Source organism: Gymnoscopelus braueri (assembly GCF_963280865.1).
Source record: "Gymnoscopelus braueri genome assembly, chromosome: 21".
NCBI classification, from domain to species: domain Eukaryota; kingdom Metazoa; phylum Chordata; class Actinopteri; order Myctophiformes; family Myctophidae; genus Gymnoscopelus; species Gymnoscopelus braueri.
The window spans coordinates 25,139,356-25,162,456 of NC_137623.1; the positions used below are offsets into that span (position 1 = coordinate 25,139,356).

Here is a 23,101-nt window from a genome sequence, read left to right on the forward strand (position 1 = left end):
AAGTAGCATAGGCTACTACTAAAATAAGTACTTTTATTTAAGTAAAACATTTGAGGATGGGACACACTGAAGGATGGGTAGAGTGTTGTTAATGTTGTTTTATGGTCATTTAATGAATTAATTAAGCAAAAAAAATCGCGCGCGCTCCGCGCGCCTACATGCCCGCGACGCAGTGGGCGGGGGGGAAGGGGGGGGGGGCGAGTGGTGGTCAAGTTCAGCCCCCATGGTCGCGCACAAAAGTCAGCGCCCCTGACTCACTGGACACACTCTGGGGGTAAAATGGCCCCTTACAGGTGTGTAACTCTGAGAGTGTACAAATGGAACCAATTGTCCTTGAAATTAAGGAGTTTGAGAACCTCTGTGCTACACTAGATGGAGCAGAGCCTTCATTTAGTATAATTGGTAACACCATTGGTACAGGAAGTAAGGAAGAGGTCCAATTTCTTCTTCAATTCTTTACAATATGGCTGCTGTGCATAGAGCCTTATAAACAAGCCCAAAGTCGCTTATAATAAGCAGACGTGGCAACACTGGTGGTGGACTGCGTCTGTGCAAGGAACAGCGAGCTGAGCAACGCAAGGAGGAGGGGGAGGGGGGAGGGAGGGAGAGAGATGTGCGTGTGTGGTGATGGTGATGGAGTCGGAGTCCCAAACGGGCCAGACTTCAAGACACGAGGAGCCCGATTGAAACCCCCACCCCCACCCAACCACCACACCTAGGAACAGCTCAATGCCACATCCCAGCCGTCTCAAGGACACATTATAGCCTGAGAGAGTTCTCATTCAATATAATATAATGTAGGCCTATGCATTATAATATATTAGCATTATTTCAAAGAAAGATGATCTTGAAATATAAAACCCTTTATACTGTATGCCAGTTGAATGTTTGATTTGAGTCAAATGGGGCAGGGAAAAAAAGCACATCACATTTTATCTGCAAATGTTTGCTGGCTCAGTTTCAGATTAGTGATTGCATTTGGAAGCCTGCTGTGCGGTGCGTTTGGCTCCTGGCTGAGATGCCAATATAAGATGCAGGATGCGAGCCAAGCCCCCCTGTGAAGGCTTTCTATTCTTGTCGTCTGTTCTATAAACAGTAATGATGATCTGTGTCACCACCACCCTCCTCCCCCCCCCCCTCTTTCTGACACTCTCCCATCCTCCATCTTCGCTACCTCCTTTCTTCACCAGTGTGTCATAGGAAGAAAACAATCCGATTTTAAACGGAATAACTAAATGTCTGTTAGCTGGCACAGCCATGCTTGCATCTGTCTGAGACAAAGCATTATCCAGTGAGTAGGCTGTTTTAGAGAGAACCTGGTGGGTCTGAAATGGATTTTTTCTTAATAGCCCCTGTTGCAGAAGTCAAGCTTGGCTACCAAGCCACTAGGTGGCAATGTTGAGTTTATATGAGTCATCAGTGCGCAAATGTGGGCAGGCAGACACACACACAGAGCCTGCAATTTATTAGCTTTTATTTATTTTTCTTTAAAACAGAAAATGATCGCTTCACAACAGGCCTTTTCAAGCAAACCCTTTAGCTTAATTGATACTCCATTGTGCAAGGGCGTCGATTGCTAAAACGAGCGTATCTACTTAGCTTGTAGATCAGATCTTTTTGGCAAGCGACATCGTTGTACGGAGTATAAATTACATTAAACTTGCCAACACCTACAAAACGGTATCAAAAGTGCACCATAGTGTCAATACAACTTTTCATGGTCTATATTATCTTCTTGTAATATTTATACAAATACCATTCTGTACACTGTAGAAATACACAATCTGGTGTGCCCCAGAGTTGGGACACTCACCCTCCCTCCTATCCAGTCCTATATAGGTGACTTATGCCAAGAAGACCTCATTGCAGAGTTATGCCTGATTTCCACTTAAGTTTCGTGCACAGAAAATAGCAGATCTACAAGCTCACAACCCGCACTCAACTAAGTATAAATCAGGCATTACAGTGTGAGAGGGGGGAAGACACCAGGGCCAAGGTTACATCATATCATTAAATACCCATTCACCCAACACCCGATGCAAAAACCAGCAAGCGCCACTCTTACAACCTATACGGAACCTCTGTACAACCCTCGTTTAATGCATTATTAACCCCCCCTAAAAACAATCTCAATACAACGTTCATTCGTTAAATCACTACTGCTCATTTGTCCCTGCAGCAACAGCAGCATCCAGCCAGAGATGAAAAGGAGAAGAGGGCAGGGGGAAAAAACAAGAGAGAGGGACGGTGGGCGTTCAGGGGGAAGTTCTGAGGCTGAGCTGCGGCACTGTGTTGGTAAAAAGCACAGTTATGAAGTACAGCTGTGCAGCGGGCAGGGTATGTATAGTCCACTACTCCCACAGTGGAGGAGGGGGCAGGGGGTGGGGGCAGAGCTTTACTCCCGGTCGCCTTGTGGAAAGGCGTTTCTCAGTCCCTGGACTGGTAGAAGAGGATGTAGCCCGATTCAGAGTTCTTGGAGATCTCCGAAGTGAGACCGTAGAACTCCTCTATGGCCTGGGCGTCAATTTTCTACAGGACGAGAAGACATCCGATGGATTAGTGGATCAAATAACATGAGTGGAATGTCACACACACACACACGCACACAAAATACACATTATTGTAATAGAAATGTGATCACGCTGTGACTCACCTCTACAATATCATCATCAAATAGCAGCCAGAAGTCATGACTCTTTACAATGGCAATATAGTGACCCCTATTTGGACCACTGGAATGAAAACACAAAAGTCGATTAGTGGTGCAAAGCAAAGATTTCTTTTCAACAACTTTGTCCTGAATGACAGATCAATAACAGATCACACAATCTAGTTAAACAGATATTCAAGGAGCAGTTCAGGCCATATATATATATACTATTTTTTTGTTGTTGTTGTTGCAATTTTGTGATTGCTTTCAGGTACACTGCCCCCACACGCACCTCCCACAATGCACCACCACGGCAACGAGGTCGTAGAGCCTCTCAGGATTGGTGGCGTCTCCAGAGGTGTTGAAGAGGCGGAGCTCCAGCGGGAAGACAACGCGATATGACAGCTTGGTGTAGCGTTGCAGCTGCTCCATGTACTTGAAGCGCTTCAGGTGCAGAGCGAGAATCATAGGGAGCTTCTTCACACGCATCCTACACACACAAGTGAGAACCGCGTCAGTGGCAGTGTGTCCAACTTAGTATTCACATACATGTAAACGCCCAGTAGCAGCAGGTGTAGGGAATTAACATTGTCGCTGTCAGAAAACCGTGTCCAAAACCGTGACTTTCCTGTGTTCCAAAGGAACCAGTGTAGTTATTTTTGTTAATACTTTATTGGTTAAATATGTATAACACCCAGAGACAAGACTTTCACACTTTCAACCCTATTTTACATATGTCATTATAGGCAACAATCTTCCATAATTTGAATAGTGAAAATAGTCGATCTACAGGCTCACAAGCTTGTAGATTGTCTATTTGTGGTATAAGAAATATTTATAAAACAATGTATTTATGAAACAAAAAAACGTAAAATACAAAATATGGAGACTGACCTTTTGTGTGCCTCCTGTTTGCTTCTACATTCTTCACAGTAGTACTTGTATTCACTGCACAGTGTCTCTGTGTTACTGAAACCTCTGGATGGAGAAGACGATAAGATGTCTGTCAATATGCAAGCTTGAGTCAGCCAGCCAGGGTCTAAATAAATATGCATATCAAGCACTGGGCATGGTGCCTGATTTCCATCTACATTATGCAGAGGCATTTGCCTTACCTGAGACAGTGGGTTATGGAGGTATTCTGTTCTACATCCACTGACAGGTCCAGAAAGTCCTCATCTTTGCTGCTTATCTGAGCATAAAATTGAATGACGTTAAACTATGAAAAAACTAAAATCCCAACAACTCAAACATCATCTGTCGAACCAGAGCACATCGACATGATTTAGGAAGAGGTTGAAAAGAGGTTTGGCACAACAAAGATCCAAAACATGCACAAACAAAAACACATAATATAGTTTAATGCTAATCAGATGCCAACATGAAAAGGGGTCTCACCGTTTCACAGGTGAGGCAGCGTGTCTCGTTGGTCAGTGTGCCTTGGAAGATCTCGTGAACCCAGGTGGGCGCAGGGGTGGCGTTGCTGTTGTTGTTCTGGGAATCCAACGTGCCATTTGCCAGGCGGCCATTGGTCTTGTCCTGCTTCCGCTCCTCCTGCAGAAGGTCAGCGATGGTGTTCAGCAGATAGTTTAGGAACTCGTGGGCATCCTGCTGCATGTAGTTATCAAACAGCTCTGCGAAAGAAAGAGAATAATAGTGAGAGGGAGAGAGAGAGTTAGTTCAGGAACTCATGGGCACTCTTCCATAGCTAGTTGTCAAAACTGCTCTCAGATAGAGAGAGTAACCAGACAGAGAAATTTAGATCTGGAACTTAAGGCAGCCAGGCATATTGATTTACCCAATGCGTGTAATGCTACTCATTCTGGCCAGAGTGAAAGATCCTTTATTTTACGACTATGCATGGGAGAATGGTACAATGTTTTACTTCAGACTAATTATGAACTGACTGTCAGGGCAGGGCTAGGGAGGGAGTCTTTCTGTGTGCTTTACTAGGGTATGATGTACGTTTATGTTGTGTGCTTGTTAGAGCGCTGTAAATAAAACTTTCTATTATCGTTTAACACATTGGCTGCCAAAGACGCATATCTGCGTTCTATTTAATTTCTCGCCTGGCTGCCAAAGACGCAGATCTGCGTTCTATTTAAAAAAAAAAAAAAAAAAAAAAAAGTTTTTTTTTTTTTTTTTTTTTCTTTTCATTTTTTTCTTATTTTTAGACCCAAAGACCAAGGAGATATGATATATCAAAGATTTAAACTCCTATCCACTTCATTGTTAACTTAAAACTTAAAAAATCTGTATCTCGGCTCCTGAGAATTTTTTTTTTCAATGGAAAATCTCTGGCAGTCTACAGCCAAAAATCTGAAATAATTCTGGCAGGAAATGAGTTATGCATCTGAGTCAAGGAATTATCTGATCTCTTGAGAGTTTCAATTCCACATTGATGTGCGCACACTACAGCCAGTGTTTACATTGTGTAGCTAACTAACTAGCCTGCTAATGTTGGCCAGCATAACACACAGGTCATTGTCAAGTACTAGTATGTGCAGTTTTGTAACAGATGATAACCTATTATGTCCATCACGACTTGCCAACTCGGATTGTCGATATGAAAGGCCATCGGCTGCTCGCCACGGGCACTTGCTTTCCTAGCAGCTTGTTTTGGCGTGCCACACTAGCCTAGCTGTTGGCGCGCCTGCATTCTTGTCAAGTGATGTACAAATCACAGCGATGAAGGAGTTTGCAAAATTTGCTAGGGAATACTAGCATTCATGTTTACCAAGCAGTTCTGAGGAAGAAAGTGAGATGAAATGAAACTAGTACTAGTCTAGTAGAGGCTTCCTCTCTTGCATGTGACTATCAACAGGATAAGACATTCCGCCGAAAGACAATACAAAAGGCAAATAACTAAAGCAGTTGTTCTAACAATGACCTGTCCCATACATTTCTGCTGAAGTACATTATTGTTGCCACCCGTAAGTTGTATTCTTCTTTTACACTGATAATCTTAGGACTAGAACCCTTTGCCTTAACCACAACCACCCCAGCATCCTTATTGTGGGGAAGGCTTTCACATTAAATAGCAGATCGACAAGCTTACATGGGATTTAAGTGGTTAAGCTCATGAAGTGTACATCTTGTTTTGTGTCTCACCATTTTCTTTGCGCAGCCGTGTGATGAACTTCTTGGGCGGTATGACGCCCACCTTCCTTTTCTGATTGGCGATGCTGTGGAACAGGTCAGCCAGGCAGGTGAGCAGGTTCTCCTTGCGCCTTGGCTGACTGCGATATGCCAGGATCTTCTCGCGGAACGGCCGGCAGAAGTACAGAGCCTGCAGCACTGAGTTACAGTAGCAGGTGTTCCCGAACTGAAAAGAGCGCCACAACAGACTTCAGAGGTCAGAGGACTAATCAAGTGCATATGTGTCAATTAAGACTGACACACGCTAAGCAGGAACACTCAAGCTTTAAAGTATATAATTAACTTACATTGACGAGGCCGAAGTAGTGCTCATTGACAGGAAACTGCTCGGAGCCAATTTCTTTCTCCAGAGCAGAGGCATTGGCGCCCTGAAGAAAAAACAATTCCAGGAGTTGTTGATTGTTGATGATACACTGTTCTCTACATTAAAACTTTCAATTACAGCACTTTATATATCATAAGTCAAAAATAGGCAGGCCTACGCTTAACATTCTCAAGGTCATCTATTGTTGGGAGCACATAAAATCAGATAACTGGGGCAGCCGGGTGGCACAGGGTACATGTCAGCAGGGGGTGTTGAATGGGAGTAGGACAAAGATGCTACATCCTCAAGTGGGGGCTCCTCATTGGTAGGTGAGCCAGTGGAAACACACACGTGTTGGAAGGACACTAGTTAATATATGCATAATGACTACATTGGGAGAAGAAAGGGGTCAACATAATTGGCTGCTCTAAATTAAAAAGGGGAAACAAAGAGATAACTGATGATGATTAATGGTTATTACCATTTCTGCTATAATGTCCAGTTGTCCACCGACTTCCTTAATTTATTTGACAACCAAAAAATATTTCCGATGGAAAGTTAAATGTCACCTGGTTGATCCATCCATATTTCTAACCCAGACAGGTTTACAAATTCAGGCAGTCAGACAGGGTGGCAACACTTTCGCGTTTTCTATGTTTGAGAAGTCACTGCATATCCTGGTGTATGATTGACTTTAAAACAGTCAACGTCCATTGCTGTCATTCATTATACAGACAAGACAGCAGAAATGAGCCTGGAACGTGTCCATAACTGCGCAGCTAACCATGTCGTCATTGGTTGCGCTTGTAACCTTAGCTTAATGTGGAATGCTGCCAATTCAAATCCAGCTGTTTTAATCACTAACTGTAAATAGATTATGTAAAAGTAACAACGCTGGCTCAACCAAATCTACCCAACCCCAGATGTGAATGTTCCCCTGCTTCCAGTTGTGTTTGGGAACGTAAATGCACGCACATTAGCCAACTCCGGGTGGCTAGTTGCGTTTAGCTGTGTGTTGCTGCTCACACACACACAGCTGCAGCAGGTGCACGTCCGTTCACCGTGCACGACGGTCACGCTGTTGCACCAAGCAGGGGGCTTTAATAAACGGATTAGAACGCGTCAAGTCGTTGCGTGAGATCAATACAATGAGAGTAGCCCATGATCAATGAGCTGATCGCCCTTTAAACACTGACTACAGATCAAGAGTGGGTGGTTGCTGATTGGAAACTGCTGGGCTAGCATTAGCTCTGGTCCATAGCGTTAGATGGACTTCTCCCTGACGTTGTGTTACTGGGCTGCGCTTCCCAGCGGAAGAGCAGCCTCTCGTCTCTAGTAAAACTACAGAATACACTTTCGCAACTCACCAAAACAAAGACGGTTTTAATATGTTGAAAGCCTACTTTCCTTAGTGGGAACACTCGGAGTCCCCCACCTCTCGTCTAAAATACACCTTTTGGCCAGAAAATAAACTATTCCACCGGATGGAAAAATGTTTTAGTTACTCCACTGCGCCCCCTACAGATTTGACCAATGGTATTTTTCTATTGACAAGATTCCTAGGGGGCGCAGTGGAGTAACTAATTTTTTTTCCCCCATCCGGTGGAATATTTTCTTTTCTGGCCAAAAAGTGTATTTTAGACGTGAGCTTCGAGTGTTCCCACTGAGGAAAGTAGGCTTTCAACAAGCCGTATTTGTTTTGGTGAGTAGCGAAAGTGTATTTTTGATTTGACTTCAGACGAGAGACTGCGCAGGCTGCGCTACCATGGGTGTGTGCAACGGATCGAAAGTAACGTAGCGTTAAAGGAGAACTCCTTCTAACGCTATGGACCAGAGCTAGGCTAGCATAGCAACCAACAACAGCTTAACGGGATTTACCATTAACCGTCCCGAAAAAACACTCGACAACCACGTCGCGGCGGTCACGTCAACATAAAGTCTTAACTATAAACATGCACGAATGCCACGTACTCACCATGGTACAAAAAGAGGCAAATTTGGAGACTGTCATTAGGATTTCCATTCGGCTAGCGCCATCTTCCACCCAATCAACGCGTAGGCGAGGAGGGCTGGACCTGGGGCGAAGATACCAAGGATGGAAGTTTTACGTCATTACTATGCGTCGCGGGGGCCTTCAACCGCGAGATTCTCCTGGTCGTCGCGCGACCCTTGCGCCTGAAAACCGTCGAAAATACGTCGTTTTTTTTCTAGGCTGTGCAACAAAGTTGGGCTCCGACCTTGAAACCAGTGGTGGAAAAAGTACTGATTTTTACTGCAATGTAGAAATACTCTGACTGTTACAAGTAAAAGTCTGAATTTCAAAATTTACTTGAGTAAAAAGTACAAAAGTACTGGTATCAAAGATGTACTTAAAGTACGAAAAGTAGAAAGTACTCATTATGCAGAATGTACCATTTCACAAGTTTCAAATGTATAACATTTATACAAATCTTAGATCGGCCATTTTCAAATAGCCGAAAGTGGGCTGAAGTGGTAATGTATGTGTTCTAAAAACACATACAAAATCTACAAAGTAACTAGTATCTAAAGTTTTCAAATAATTGTTGTAGAGTAAAAAGTACAATATTTGCCTCTGAGATGTAGTGGAGTAGAAGTACAAGTACGGAAAATTGACAGGCTACACTAGGGCTACATACGTCTGATTGTTCGTGACGTCACTTGTCTATCCTTGGTGTCTTTATGGTCCATCCAGAGCTGTTCTGCTGCAATGATTTGATGAAACCCAGTTATGCATTAATCTACAGGCAGCCTATTAAATACTACTGTCTGTAGCTTAATAAAATAATATGGTTAAATTAAGTGCGTCACGGTAAAGAAAGAGGCATTTGCTAGCAGAGATGTATTCGTATCACCGTTATGGAAGTCGATTTTTTAGGATTTTAATATAGAATCCCAAAGGTTTTAGCTAGCTATATGTGATTTTACTGTGTCCATAGTGCATACAAATAAACGTCCAATGTATAACGACAGCAACTAACAACTAAATACAATTAATGTACACTCAATGGTGTAATGTAACTAAGTATATTTACTCAAGTACTGTACTGTACAATTTTGTGGTACTTTTACTTTACTGGAGTATTTCCTAATTTCAGTACTTTTACTTCTACTCCACTACATCTCAGAGGCAAATATTGTGCTTTTACTCCACTACAATTATGTGAAAACTTCAGTTACTGGTTACTTTGTAGATTTTAATTATTATTACAAAACATACAATTATTACCAATTCAGCCCTATTTAAAATGTGGCTATTTGCACATCGCAGATCTACAAGCTCACAACGCGTTGTGAGCTTGTAGATCTGCGAATTTCAATATATTTTTATACATTTTATATCTTTGAAAACTTGGGAAATGGGGCATTCTGCATAATGAGTACTTCGTACTTTTGATACTTTTAAGTACATTTTGATACCAATACTTTTGTACTTTTACTCAAGTCAATTTTGAATGCCGAACTTTATACTTGTAACAGACTTTGTATTTCTACATTGCAGTATTTATCAATACTTTTACTTAAGTAAAACATGTGAGTACTACTTCTTCCATCACTGCAGAGTGATCTTTTAACTCAGGCACTATCGCGGTCGGCCTGGATGCTAGGTTTAATAAGGCGGAGCTTGGGGTCCTGGGCTCTCTCTTTCCGCCGTACCCGCCATCTTGTAAGCGAACAGGGGTAAGATGTGCCCCGCGTTTAAACATCCTTTTCACCTTATTTTACCATAATATTCTAACCTAAATGCACCGATAAAAACACTTCAATTACAAGTTCTCCTTATAGTGTTGTAATGAACCTGTCGGCGGCTCTAAAAGAGACATAATGCCGGTAGAAGTGGTCGGGAGCCGCATCGTGTTGGTTCCACATGTGGGCCTAGCGAGCTAATCAGAGACAAACACAAGCTCCATTTATATCTGTCAACCTCATATTTAAACACGCTGGCTTTGCAACTCGCACACATTTAATGGGAACGTAATGAGTCGATTTTGCACCGCTTATTGTCTATGATGTCGTTAATGTATTACCTTACGTGTCATTATTTATTTATCATTGTAAGCAACGTACATGTGTCATTATCACTGCCACCACCGAATGGCGTTATTTCATTTAAACTACACGTAATATTTACATTATTGTGATTGGTAGCTATATTGTTGTCCCATTAGTGTATTCGATTAGTTTAGATTGACCTTCATTTTGCATTCTACTAAAAGAAGGCACAAGGACTATTTTTTTTCGATGAAAGAATACACAGGACCCCAATGGAAACAACCCATAGGCTTTCTTGGGTTTTCCGTTTAGCATTTTGTATGAATCTGTACCTCTGTGCTCCCCCTGCAAACTGTTAATACATTATTCAATCGATCATGTGAAATGACCTGGCATGTGTTCTTCCTCAGTGATCAGGCATCATGACTAACACCAGAGGCAAGAGGAGGGGGACCCGGTACATGTTTGCAAGGAAGTTCCGCAAACATGGTGAGTCTTCTTTATAACTACTAAAAGAATAACATGGTTGTATAGGTTTCACAACATTGGGTAGTAACTAAGGTTAAATCTCTCTTACAGGCCCAATTCCTCTGTCCACATACATGCGCATCTACAAGAAGGGTGATATCGTTGACATCAAGGTAAGACTGACTGTGTAATAGCAGTGATGTTAGTTTTTATGTAATTGGTCCCGGAACATATGTGTTGTGTGGTCATTAGAAAAGTCCCATCTGACTGTATTTGATGACATTAAAGTAATTAATATTGCACAGACAGCTTGGGTTATCCCCTTTTCTGCAAGAAAGTGTCATGAACAATTTGAGCAACTCTGCCAATTTTTCTGCTTATGCTGTTCTTTTGAATTAACACCTGCTTTACCTCATTTTCGCCTGTGAGCAGACAAAAATAAAGCATTTTTTTGGGGAGCTTTCGTATTACATTGTCCTGCGTATGCAATTTTGAAATCAATGATATGCAGGACATTGAGTGATGTAAAATGAGCACTCCCTAAAACAACTTTTCTTACATGCCATGTAATGCAGGGGTAAAACACAGGAAAAGAACACTTGGAAGAATTCATTGCTTAGTGCAGTTTATTGACAGCAAGTTGCTAATAACAGCAGTGGGTTGTTGTGACTTGTGAACCAAAGCTTGCAGAGACAAAAATAAAAACCTTTCATCAAATACAATCAGCACTTTTCCATCTCACAAAGAGGGCTGTCAATGGAATTGAGTATAATATAAATACTTTATTAATCCCAGAGGGGAAATTAAGAAAGTATTTCTTAATATAAAGAATTCCCATAGAATTTAAGGTTATACATACCCAGAGTCGCTTGCGGTAAACGGTGGAGTTTGGTAAGCCGCCTGCTACATAAAGGTCTTTTCAGATAATAATAATGTTAGTTGACGCACCAAGTAATGTTGAGGTGAGCAGGCAGGGAGTGAGATGCAGGCAACAAGCTATCCCATTCACGATTGTCTCATGCAACCTCGGCACACGCTCATGAGTTGAATTGTCTTGTTTATGTGACGTTCAGGGAACAGAGGGTTTAATGGTTTAGCACGGATAGTGAGTTTACTGCTACGTCCTTTCTGACTACTACGGGAGACGCAGACACATATCTAACTTCCCTGTATAATGTGTGTATATATCTGACTTGGCAAATCATGATGTGCTTATTTATTTCATTTGTAGGCTCTATGTTGAGCTCAAGATAGTAGAAGAGATTAAATGGGTACACTGACATTTTGTCATTTTGTGACTCTCCAGGCCACCGGTACCATTCAAAAGGGTATGCCTCACAAGTGCTACCATGGCAAAACAGGACGTGTTTACAATGTAACCCAACATGCTCTGGGTGTCATTGTCAACAAGCAGATCAAGTAAGTAGAACATTTCTTTAGATTTCTGTGTTGTATATTGGTGCGTACATATAGCTAACATTTGATTGACATTTGGATTAGAACCCCCATCTTCACTTTGCCGCCAGGGCTGTCTATGTCCTCCAGTGGTCATTCTTGTGGGGCAGAGCATCTGTCCTTAAGTACTCCAGCCTAACTGATGTTGGAACTGGGGTTGCAATGAGGATACACTTCTAGAGACTATACTTACAAAACTGCAATAATAAACACAAGACTCCAGGAAATGCCATTTCATTCAATTTCATTTTGACTATATATTTTTTTTGACCATAATCAATAACATCCCACATCGATGCAGTTGAACCACCATCTTCCTGGAGATCGCAGCATTTACAAAGACAATGGTAGTTCTCTATTTTTCTGCTTGTGTGATTTTGTGAGCTAATTTGATTTCTCCATCCTGCAGGGGCAAGATCCTGGCCAAGAGGATTAATGTGCGCATTGAGCATGTGAAGCACTCAAAGAGCAGAGACAGCTTCCTGCAGCGTGTGAAGACAAACGAGAAGAGAAAGCTCGATGCCAAGTCGGACGGTACCTGGGTGGAACTGAAGCGTCAGGTAGGACGGAATGCCAGGATGTTATTTGGTTTAGCCTTTGTTCTCCAATTAGCATGAGGAAGCTGTCTCTCATTCTCACTTGAAGGATGGGAGACATAGAAACCAGACCGCTTTTGTCACCATGAACTTAATTAACTTGGAGATACATCTTCTATTACTCTGTCTTTGAGCACATGCCACAAAAAGAGGGATTTGAATGTAACATATTTGGGGGGGAAAAAAACAATGTTAGAGATAAGGGCTGTCAATGAATATTCCATATTCAAACCGACAGTTTGAATGTGAAAATTAAAGGTTTGAATTAAGAAATTCTGCATCCAGAATTCTTGCGACACTCGCGGCCCCTGTAACCTTGCACAGCAGCTGCCCTAGATGGAACACACAGCCATCTGTCTGACACCGCAAGCTACAGCTTCAAGTTGCACCCCTCCGTTGTTGTCCACAGTCGCAGACTGAATCAGGGATGCACCGATGGCAACATTTTTGGCCAGTCCGGACCATTATAGTAATACCGTACATTATTAAATGAGGCTACAGAATAAAATATAAAGTAGAATTATTCATATTTGATCTCAATAAAGCCTGTTTATCAGCACCAATCACAGCGTAAAAATGGAGAGGTCTGCGGTCCTTAAGTTTTATATACTGTAGTGTAGCACCTTTGTAAAGTATTGATAATGCCAGCACATGTTTTGCATTCACTATACATGAATGCTGATATGACAGTGTTGAATATGTTTTTGTTGGTTCTAGGAATCTAATGTCATAGAGTTAACTTGGTTCAACGCCTTAAATCCCTTGTTTTTGTATACCCTGGAGTTTCAAGGCACCCTGACTATAAGACTTAAGGCTATACATTGGTGCACAACCCTTTCAACTTCAAATGTTGTTAGAGAAAAGTATTTCAAATTGAAAGTCATTTTCGTCAAGCAATAGCATTGCACATTGATGTATAGGTTTGCATTAAAGAGGTTTGCAATTTAAGGACCCCATGATTCTGATGCACTCGATGATATTTATGACATCACTGGTTGGTATATTTATTCTTGTGTTTAATCACGCTCTCTCCATCTTCTCTACAGCCCCAGGCGCCTCGTGAGGCACGCTTTGTCACCACCAAGAACAATGCGCCCCAGGTGCTGGAGCCCATTCCCTTCGAGTTCATGGCTTAAACTGCTGGCTAAAATAAAATTGTTTGTACACAACCCTCTGCTTTGTTCTGTGTTGTTAATTCCCAGTCTATCATTGAGTTCATGGCATAATCTGCTGGCTAAGATAAAATGTTTATTATACACAGCCCTCATTTTCCTGTCTCCCCCAATTCATAAGTCTTAAGTCTCAGTCATTTCTTCAGTTAACAAGTTACTTAACATTATGGTAATTAATGAATTAATTTTAATGAGCATATTACATGGTTATTTTCCTCCTGGTCACTAAGTAAAATTGCTTTCTATTGCGCTAATAAACTGAATAGTCCATCTGTAACAACCATACCACATAGTGTGTTGCCTAGGATAGAGCAGGGGGCTGCCAAATCTCTGTGTGATAGGGACTTCTTTTTTCAAAATTAAGAACCACTCGAACCCTTGCATCCCTATTGTGGGAGAAACATTTGCTGAAAATAACAGATCTACAAACTCGCAATGCGTCTGACAGCTATTTTCGGAGAGAGGTTTGGTGTGCAGGGGGAAAAAAGCAGACCAAGCACCCAAGGAAGTTAAACTATTGAGGGTGTAAGTCATTAAATGTCTAAAAACGCATTTAACATGAATCCAATATATAGCGAGGGTCCCTGCTTCATCTCTCTCAGCTAAGGGGTCCTTGGCCTGAAAAACGTAGACCCCTGAGATAGAGAACCCTGACCCTGAAATGGAGCACTCATTAGGTGTGATATATTATGTACTACATTTGCTGTACTATTAACTGGTGCAGTAGCAGTGTGTAGGTCTTAGGTATACCCACATGGTACAGTGCTACATTTTCTGTACTGTAGTTGAAATAGATGGCATACAATGGGATGTGTATTACTACTAAATACATCTAGAACTGACTGGTGTTCGCTAGAACACCTTTTTGGGGACTGGGAAGTAGACTCCTGCAGTGCAGTGTCCAGTAGAGGTCAGTATTCACCATGATTAAGTCCCTCATTCTGGTCAAAATTAATGTGCTCTCAGGTTCAATGAACTGAACGGATCACCCTTGGAGTTGTTCTGGTTGTCTTTTATGGATGCATCTGTGTTCAAGAATCATCAATTACTGGGTCTCAGTGGGAACCATATAGACATTTCTGTTCATACTATTTTTATAAATGTTCTATTGTAAGCAACATTTCCTCCAAATAGAAATATTTGCTCACTTATTTGATCAGACTGTGTTGTGTATGAGCTGTCAATATAAAGATCTTGTGGTGTGTGTGGGGACCACCCCTATGCTATCTTGACATTTGCTGTTTAATCAGTGGAGGCTGAATGGCTGACTGGGTATGTGACAAATAGGTTATCTCATCCCACCTCGGTACTTTACCCAATATTTACACCAATTAGGACCGGTTTACAGAGATAGCAGCAGCAGCTGGGAGAATGAAGCTCTGTGTGTGCGTGTGTGTGTGTGTGTGTGTGTGGGCGGCAGTGTGTTTCATAGTAAGGATTCTATATGCATTAAAGAATCTTGTACACTATCTAAAACTAAATATTTAGGGAACATAATCCAATCACACCACAAAATGATTTTTTTTCCTACAGGTCAAAAAGTTGTGACCAGAAAGGCACAAGCTTCAGTGGCACCCCTCAACGTTTCTATATCCCTAGGCCTAAAGGTCAGGGAATCTAGACACAGGCCTTATCAGGACAGAGTAATAAGTACCCAACAACCCAAATAGATAATACTATAGGAAACTCAGAAACCAAAATTCAGTGCAATCAATCAACAGGTACTTGACAACCAAAGCCTTTGTTATTGATTAGTATTGGTTGAATCTAGGTTGTAGTATTTAGATAAGCAGTGCTGGGAGTTGGTTGACTATTTGTCCACATTCCTGCAACTTTCAGTCATGGTGAATTAATCCATCATTCTTTAGTATATCATAATTCATCTTGTATAGTAATGTAATTTGAAGCATGTGAATTGAGACACAAGGCTATTTTGTGTTTCACCTGTTTTGCAAAATCTGTTGACATATGTTAATATCACTGCATCTGAACTCACCTAATCACAATGGAATCTGATACCACTACAATAAGTGATGGACGAAGTAATCACATGTTTACTCAAGTAAAAGTATCAATACCCTATTGTAGAAATAGTCTGTTACAAGTACAAGTTCGGTATTCAAAATCGACTTGACTAGTACTTAGTTACTTTCCACCACTGACTACAATACTGGTATATAAAAAAATACAAACTGCCTATAAAGACACAGTAATGTGTGTGTGTGCGTGTGTGTGTGTGTGTGTGTGTGTGTGTGTGTGTGTGTGTGTGTGTGTGTGTGTGTGTGTGTGTGTGTGTGTGTGTGTGTGTGTGTGAGAGAGAGAGAGAGAGAGAGAGAGAGTGAGCCTGGACGCATGCGCATGTGTTCTCACAGATAGGCCCTCAGTGTGTAGCTGACTCATGGAAGTTACTGATTGAAGGAGGAAAAAGTAAACAGTAGAGAGAGAGAGAGAGAGAGAGAGAGAGCGAGAGAGAGAGAGAGCGAGAGCATGGGGAGAGCAAAAGGCAGCAGGGGGACAGAGCATGTGGATGAAAGCTGTGGAGAACTATGTTCTCCTTAATCACACATGTTTGACACACACAGATTGAGTCTGTCAGCTCACCTAGCAGCCCAGAGCAGCCATATCGACCATGTATGTTACATATTAACCACGCACGCACACAAAACGTACACCCCCCCTAATTCAAATGATTTGTGCGGAAATGTTTCATTTTGTGATAGGCAGACAGAAAAATGCATCTCTCTTTATTTGCCTCACATTCTTTAGCAACTTAAAACCATGTTCCCTGTATACCAGTGGTTCTCAAAGGCTTTCATGTCAAGGACCCCAAAAGATTTTGTGCCAGGAAGTGGCAGAGAATATTTGTGTTTTTTTACTATTCAATTTGTGTGTGTTTTTTCTTGCAAAAATAGCCACTATACAAACAAAAATGTTCAATAGTAGCAGATCTACAAGCTTACAATGATATGATATAAGAATAAAATAGAGTTAGACATAGACATTTTTCAATTGTTCCTAATTGTGCTGGGGACACCCTGGTACCCCTCCAGGGACGCCTAGGGGTCTCCGGACCCCACTTGAGAACCACAGTTTTACACCTCCCCTCCATCTGTGATACTCTTTACCGTATAATATATCTCTTTCACACAACCCTTTCCTCTCTGAAATAAAGACAGAATGGTAAAAAAAATAGTAATATTTGCGACTGTGATGCAAGAGTGGGTGTGATCACACATTTCCACATGATGAGTGTATGTGTGTAGGGGATAGGCTTTGACAAAGGCACAAGGAAATCCCATCCCAGGCCAAACACAGTGTATCTATGTGGGTGATAGGTGGAGTGTGTGCTGGTTAGTGCTTATCAATGGGGACCCTGGCCACATATATCTGTGCATGTATGTAAAATGTGTATGTGTGTAAAATATGTCTGTCTGTCTCTCTCTCTCTCACACAATTTATATACTGTATATATATAGATATAAATTGATACACAGCCAGCCACTATTGATCCAGTCCCTGACTCAGGGGGACCGGATAGGGAGGGGATGAGACTGATAACCATGTCCACTGACCCAGCTCCGGTCACCTAAAGCGTGGGAGGGCACTGAGGTAACGCCCTTAAGGTTCTCAATAGCACTCATTCACACAAGTCAGTCAAAGGTTTCACATGAGATCATGGCACAGGGCACAGAGGGTAATCTCTCATGTTTAGATAGGTAGATAGTGTTGTTGGATTGTCAGTGGCCCTTTTTGCTATTGAATCCCCAATTCCACTTGCATCTTTCTCGCTCTTTTTTGTTTTGCATGTTTTACTTATTATCTTCATTATTATGAATGCAGTTCAGGTGACTTAAAGCTGTATTATGTAACTTTTTTTGTGAATACAGCGTAATTTTGTCCAATCTGTATGGTAGACTATGTTAACCAATTAAGACCTGGAACGCATCTGTGTCACTTTAGATTTCTTTGGCTATTCAAAAATAGCAGATATACAAGCTCATAGCGCGGCACAGAGTGCCGCGCTATGAGCTTGTAGATCTGCTATTTAAAAAAAAACGATTGGTTGTATTTGGTCTCCCTGGTGGTCTTCTATTGAGACGTTTAGATCTTGTGTCTGGTTTGACACAACCTTTGACACCATGCCGTTTCTGGTTTGACACAAAGTTTGACCTTAAGGTCCAAATAAGATTTCTCCTTTGAGCAAGCAGGTAGGCTCTATTAACTCAGTGGTAAAAATGTCAGCACTTGCGCAAGAGACCCGGGTTTGAATCTGGGATGGAACAGGATGCAATAATGCAATAATACATAATGCAACTTTAATGCTTTCATTTGGATTTATTGTTCACATACAGTATTATGCCAGATTTGCAAGCCTACCAGTCAGAGAGGTGGATTCAGTATAAGGTTTGTGGGCTAAAAAGTGTCGCTAGTCTGAAGACTAATCGACAGACAATAAATGACAATAATAAATCATACCTATCTGAAAACAATACTGGAAGGTTGATAAGATTGCGATTAGAGCTATAAATTCTCTCTGTGTGTGATTACTGTAGTAGACAGACAGTCGCCTCTTTCTCTCAAGTACAAACACACACGCACGCACGCGCACACACACACACACACACACACACACACACACACACACACACACACACACACACACACACACACACACACACACACACACACACACACACACACACACACACACACTATTAATAGATCAGCAGATTGGAGACAGATTGGAGCTGCAAGGAGCCTGTATGATAAAGCCAGTATCAATCATTAATTACAGGATCAATAGAAGAAAAAAAATATGGATCTGTTCACATGTAATCATGTTTGTATTAATAAGACTACATATGAACTCAGAGAGCCAAATCATTTATCTTCAGGAATGTGGCATTATACCTGTTTCTGATGAAGTCATAAGCCACCTTAATGGTGGTGGTGCTCTACCTTTACAACACTCACGAAGATTGAGAAACCTAGGTCACAAGACAGGATAGGAAACGTTAGATTTTGAAGAATCAAGTTTGCTATTAAAACTATCCTGCAATTAAGAAATATTTGCCATACAGCACAATCAGTGGTGTAAAGTAACTAAGTACATTCACTTAAGTACAATTTTGAGGTAGTTGTACTTTACTTGAGTATTTCCAATTTCCAATACTTTTACTTCTACTCCTCGGATCCAAATATTGTACTTTTACTCCACTACAATTATTTGAAAACTTTAGTTATACTAGTTACTTTGTAGATTTTGATTATTATTACAAAACATACATCAACCCCTTCAGCCCTATTTAAACTTTGGCTATTTGAAAATAGCTGATCTACAAGCTCACAATGCGCATTGTGAGCTTGTAGATCTGCTATTTTCAAAAGATTTTTATATTTGAAAACGTATGAAATGGGACCTGCTGCATAATGAGTACTTTCTACTTTTGGTACTTTAAGTACATTTTGATACCAATACATTTGTACTTTTACTCAAGTACATTTTTGAATTCCGGACTTTTACTAGTAACAGAGTACTTTTTTACTTAAGTAAAACATTTGAGTACTTTTTCTACCACTGAGTAGAATAAGAGAGCACTATTTATAGAGACAAGACACCCCTTTTCTTGTTCTCAATTGGTATCTTCCTCAACCTTAAATCAGATGCAGGTGAGCGCCTGCTGGTTGGTCAGGTTTTCCGCCTGTCCCTGAGACTGATTGATTGATTGTAGCTACAGCACATCTGAAGTCTGCTAGATGGGGGAATGTTTGCCAACAAGTCAAAATGCTTATGTTTGCAATTTTTCCGATTGCAAAGCAAAGTTTAGTAAGTCCTGGAAGCTAGATGCTCATCTTTGCAAACATACAGGGCTGGTAAGTAGTAGACGTGACATGCATCTGAATGATCTGATGCCAGGTCTGGAATGTACATCTCTGCTTATTTCATTAAAGGTACTGTAAGTGATATTTAAGTAAGTTGTTAAATAACTCTCGTCCCATAGTAAAAACAGCCCCCCCCCTCTCTAGCTCTTTAATAAACAGAAAATACATTTTCAGGTCGGGATATCAATTTCATCCGAAGAAAGATCTCATCCAGGAATTGGGATTATTATCAAATTGAAGCTGATAAATGGTTGGTCTCTCCTGATTGGAGAGACCTCTATAGAGCTTTACCTTTTTTAAAAAAAAGGGTTTGAACCAAAGAATATCACTTGCAGAACTTTTTATAGGAAGTCTTTGTATATTACAGTATATATTTAACTGGATGTGATTTGGTATGTCCCAAGCAATGTTATGCAAATGTCTTCGAATGCCTAAATGTCACATTTCTCAAACTCAAGAGACCATTCTCCTGTGAGAATTGTCAAAAAAGCTTCTGTACCCAGTATCAACTTACCAGACATGAGCTGAGCCACAGTGGTGAGAAATCACACAAGTAAGCAATCTCAACCTTTCCATGAAGCCTAATTTATTTGTTGTACGACTGTGTATAAATTAGGCCTCGATACGTCACTGTCATTAAAAGCATAAGACTGCTTATTTTTATTCTGTTTCTTCATGCTGGCGTTCCTCCCCTCTGTCCATCTGTTGCTGTCTGTAGGTGTTTGGCTGAAGGATGCTCTGAGGTCTTTGCAACCCATTCCAGCATGAATAAACACATGGCTGGGGTACATCAGCACCAGAGAAAGCGCTATGAGGTACACTATTTTTAGTTTAGAACATGGATATGTATCTACCTTGAATAAATCTTGTTTTTTTTTGGTGCAGTTATACATTACTGTGAGGGTTGTACTGATTTGCTGAGTGGCTGTATACATGCATTTTAAACAGTGTGACCATCTGGGCTGTGAGAAGTATTTCAACAAGAAGTACAAACTGACTGCCCATAAGGCTGAGCACGATCAGACTCAGCCATTCTCGTGAGTAGAAGTATACAAATAATGCAATGGAGTACTGGGCATTTTGTCTTTTGTAACTTGCATCATTTAACTATGAGCTTGTATCCTTCTATACAGTTGTACCTTCAAAGGTTGCCTGAAGGCTTTCTCTTCTGTGTGCAAACTGAGGCGCCACCAGAAGGTACACAAAGGTTGGTGGTTTTTGTCTTAAGTTGCTTTCAGTTTGCTTTACTAGATTTTCAGGCTGCTGCACGGCCTTCAAATCTAGTCTTATCAGATTTCAAGATCAGAGCAATGGTCACCGAGTTATGGCCTTTGAAGTGTTCCACACTGCTACCCCATATGTGTGTGCAATGTTTGGTGTGACTATTCTCATGGCAGACCCCTTAACAGTATTTTTGCCAAGTGTGGTGTAGATTGGAGCAACAGTGTGCCTAGCAAGTCCGGCTATTACGTGACGTCCACTGTCGGTCCATCCAAATTTATATAGTATAGGATGAGTGTAAGGGCAGCAGTGGCCCTCCGGGAATCATTAGATCCCTGGTCCGATCCTTTGTTCCAGGCTTCGTGTGAAAGTGCTGAGCAATACACCCCTAACTGCAACCCTGTGTGCTCACATGATCAGCACGCTCCTGTGTAAAATTCAGTAAATACTTATTTACTTATATCTGTGGGCTTCCATTCTAGGTTATGCATGTGAAGAGGCAGGCTGTGACTTCCAGGGGAAGACATGGACAGAGTTGCAGAATCACAGAAAGGAACACGCAAGTATGAATACATTGACCTAACACCTTACACCAGTTATATTATTACATGTCATCAATGCATTTAACCGTTTTGTGCTCAGTCAAGTTGCAGTGTTCCAACTGCAAAAAGCTGTTCGTCAATGCCTGGTTCTTGGATCAGCATCAACTGAACGTTCACTCTGGAGAAAAAAGGGTGTTCCCATGCCCCAATGAAGGGTGCGAGAAAATCTTCACCAGCCGCTTCAACTTGGCGAGTCATATACTGGGAGATCATGAATGCAAGAAGCCCTTCAATTGTGCTTATTCTGGTTGTGGGAAGAGCTTCACTATGAAGGTAAAACTCATCCGAACAATGCACTCTTCATAGTACTCTGATGAAATGGTAGGATTATCCTAGCCGCAAGCACATTGGATGATATCTGCATCTCTAAGTTACAACACATCTAAATTGATTCATGAAACGGAAAAGTCCTATCTGATTGTATTAAACGAGGATAAACTCACCAATATTGCACCTGTACGGACAGCTTGGGTTATCTGTTGTTTCTGTCAAGTGTTTGTTTAAAACAAAATCCACTGACATGTTATGAGCAACTTTCTGTTAAACTCCATGCAGCCATGAACTTCATGCAGCCATTATTTTTCTTTGTTCGAGTTTGGAAGCACTCGTTCTAAATAACTCAACGTCCTGCATATGTGCAATTTCTAAAGGGGTGGTACGCAGGACGTTCCCAACACAAAATCATGGCTGCACGAAGTTTATTGAGAAAGTTCCTCATAACATGACAACGGTGGATTAAAAAATAGTCTTGACAGAGACTGTCCATAGAGGTGCACTATTAGTGATGGGACTTTTCTGTTTCATGAATGGGCTGTCAATGGAGGGTGCAACTTGGCTGCAGATGACATCTAACTTGCTTGCGGCTAGGATTACCCCCAAATCATGGACAAGATTGAATAAATGACATCAGATGTGTCATTAAATAATGTCTTCTGTTAAAGCTGACATTTCAACTTGATTAAGCTTTGATCGGCTTTACTTGTTCGAGATTACTGCTGGTTGACTTGGGTTTTCTCTTCTCATTAGGAGAGTCTGTGGCGACATGGAGTGGTGCATGATCCTTTGAAGAGAAAGATAGAGGTACAATGGATCCTTAATCCTACCCCTTTTCAAAATTATATGGTTTTCCAACTTGTATATGGAATTTTCTGCTGCCTTTCTAGAAACTGTGTCCCAAGAAGGACCAGCCATGGCGTAAGGAAGTCGGCATATTGGCTACTAGGCTACACAACACAAACTTAATGGATACTGACCCATGATGCTGCACAACCACCACAACTATGGGGTTTCTAGAAGAGTGGAACCGCCATGCTTTTTGTTTTCTGTTCAGCTACACCTTTTTGTTCCTCACGTTATGAAATAAACCCTTCATTAATGCAACACTTTTTAACCCGCATCAGTCTTGTTTTTCTACCTGAATTGTCTCATGTTAAACAAACTGTAGCAGGATGTAAATCTACACTTGAATTCCATAAGTATTGCAGCTTAATGACACTAATCCTTTTGAAGGAAATCTTTATTAAACAACACACATTCACACACATGTATAAAACTCCAGCTGAGTTGACGGCTGGTCGTCA

At 41.2% G+C, this 23,101-nt stretch overlaps 3 protein-coding genes across 4 annotated transcripts; 2 read left to right on the plus strand and 1 right to left on the minus strand.

Moving 5' to 3' along the window:
- Positions 1–1,457: 1,457 nt before the first annotated feature.
- Positions 1,458–8,193, minus strand: usp12a (ubiquitin specific peptidase 12a). Its single transcript, XM_080417309.1, has 9 exons — positions 8,089–8,193; positions 6,097–6,177; positions 5,762–5,975; positions 4,049–4,284; positions 3,766–3,842; positions 3,545–3,628; positions 2,943–3,140; positions 2,654–2,732; positions 1,458–2,529 (listed from the first exon to the last, which is right to left on the minus strand). The coding sequence occupies exons 1-9, from the start codon at positions 8,134–8,136 to the stop codon at positions 2,428–2,430; spliced, it is 1,119 nt and encodes a 372-aa protein (XP_080273435.1). The 5' UTR covers positions 8,137–8,193; the 3' UTR covers positions 1,458–2,427.
- A 1,559-nt stretch (positions 8,194–9,752) lies between these two features.
- On the plus strand, positions 9,753–13,812 carry rpl21 (ribosomal protein L21). Of its 2 annotated transcripts, none has more exons than XM_080417321.1 (6): positions 9,753–9,812; positions 10,535–10,613; positions 10,704–10,765; positions 11,899–12,011; positions 12,457–12,607; positions 13,690–13,812. In XM_080417321.1, exons 2-6 carry the CDS (start codon positions 10,547–10,549, stop codon positions 13,777–13,779), a joined length of 483 nt encoding a protein of 160 aa, XP_080273447.1. In that variant the 5' UTR covers positions 9,753–9,812; positions 10,535–10,546; the 3' UTR covers positions 13,780–13,812. The 2 variants fall into 2 exon arrangements, with proteins under 2 accessions (XP_080273447.1, XP_080273448.1); XM_080417322.1 differs by having other exon boundaries at positions 9,782–9,798.
- A 5,760-nt stretch (positions 13,813–19,572) lies between these two features.
- gtf3ab (general transcription factor IIIA, b) lies at positions 19,573–22,780 on the plus strand (the record flags this gene model as incomplete). Its single annotated transcript, XM_080417459.1, has 8 exons — positions 19,573–19,689; positions 20,157–20,251; positions 20,417–20,513; positions 20,647–20,735; positions 20,832–20,905; positions 21,562–21,794; positions 22,548–22,601; positions 22,685–22,780. The coding sequence occupies 8 exons, from the start codon at positions 19,573–19,575 to the stop codon at positions 22,778–22,780; spliced, it is 855 nt and encodes a 284-aa protein (XP_080273585.1).
- Positions 22,781–23,101: the final 321 nt, after the last annotated feature.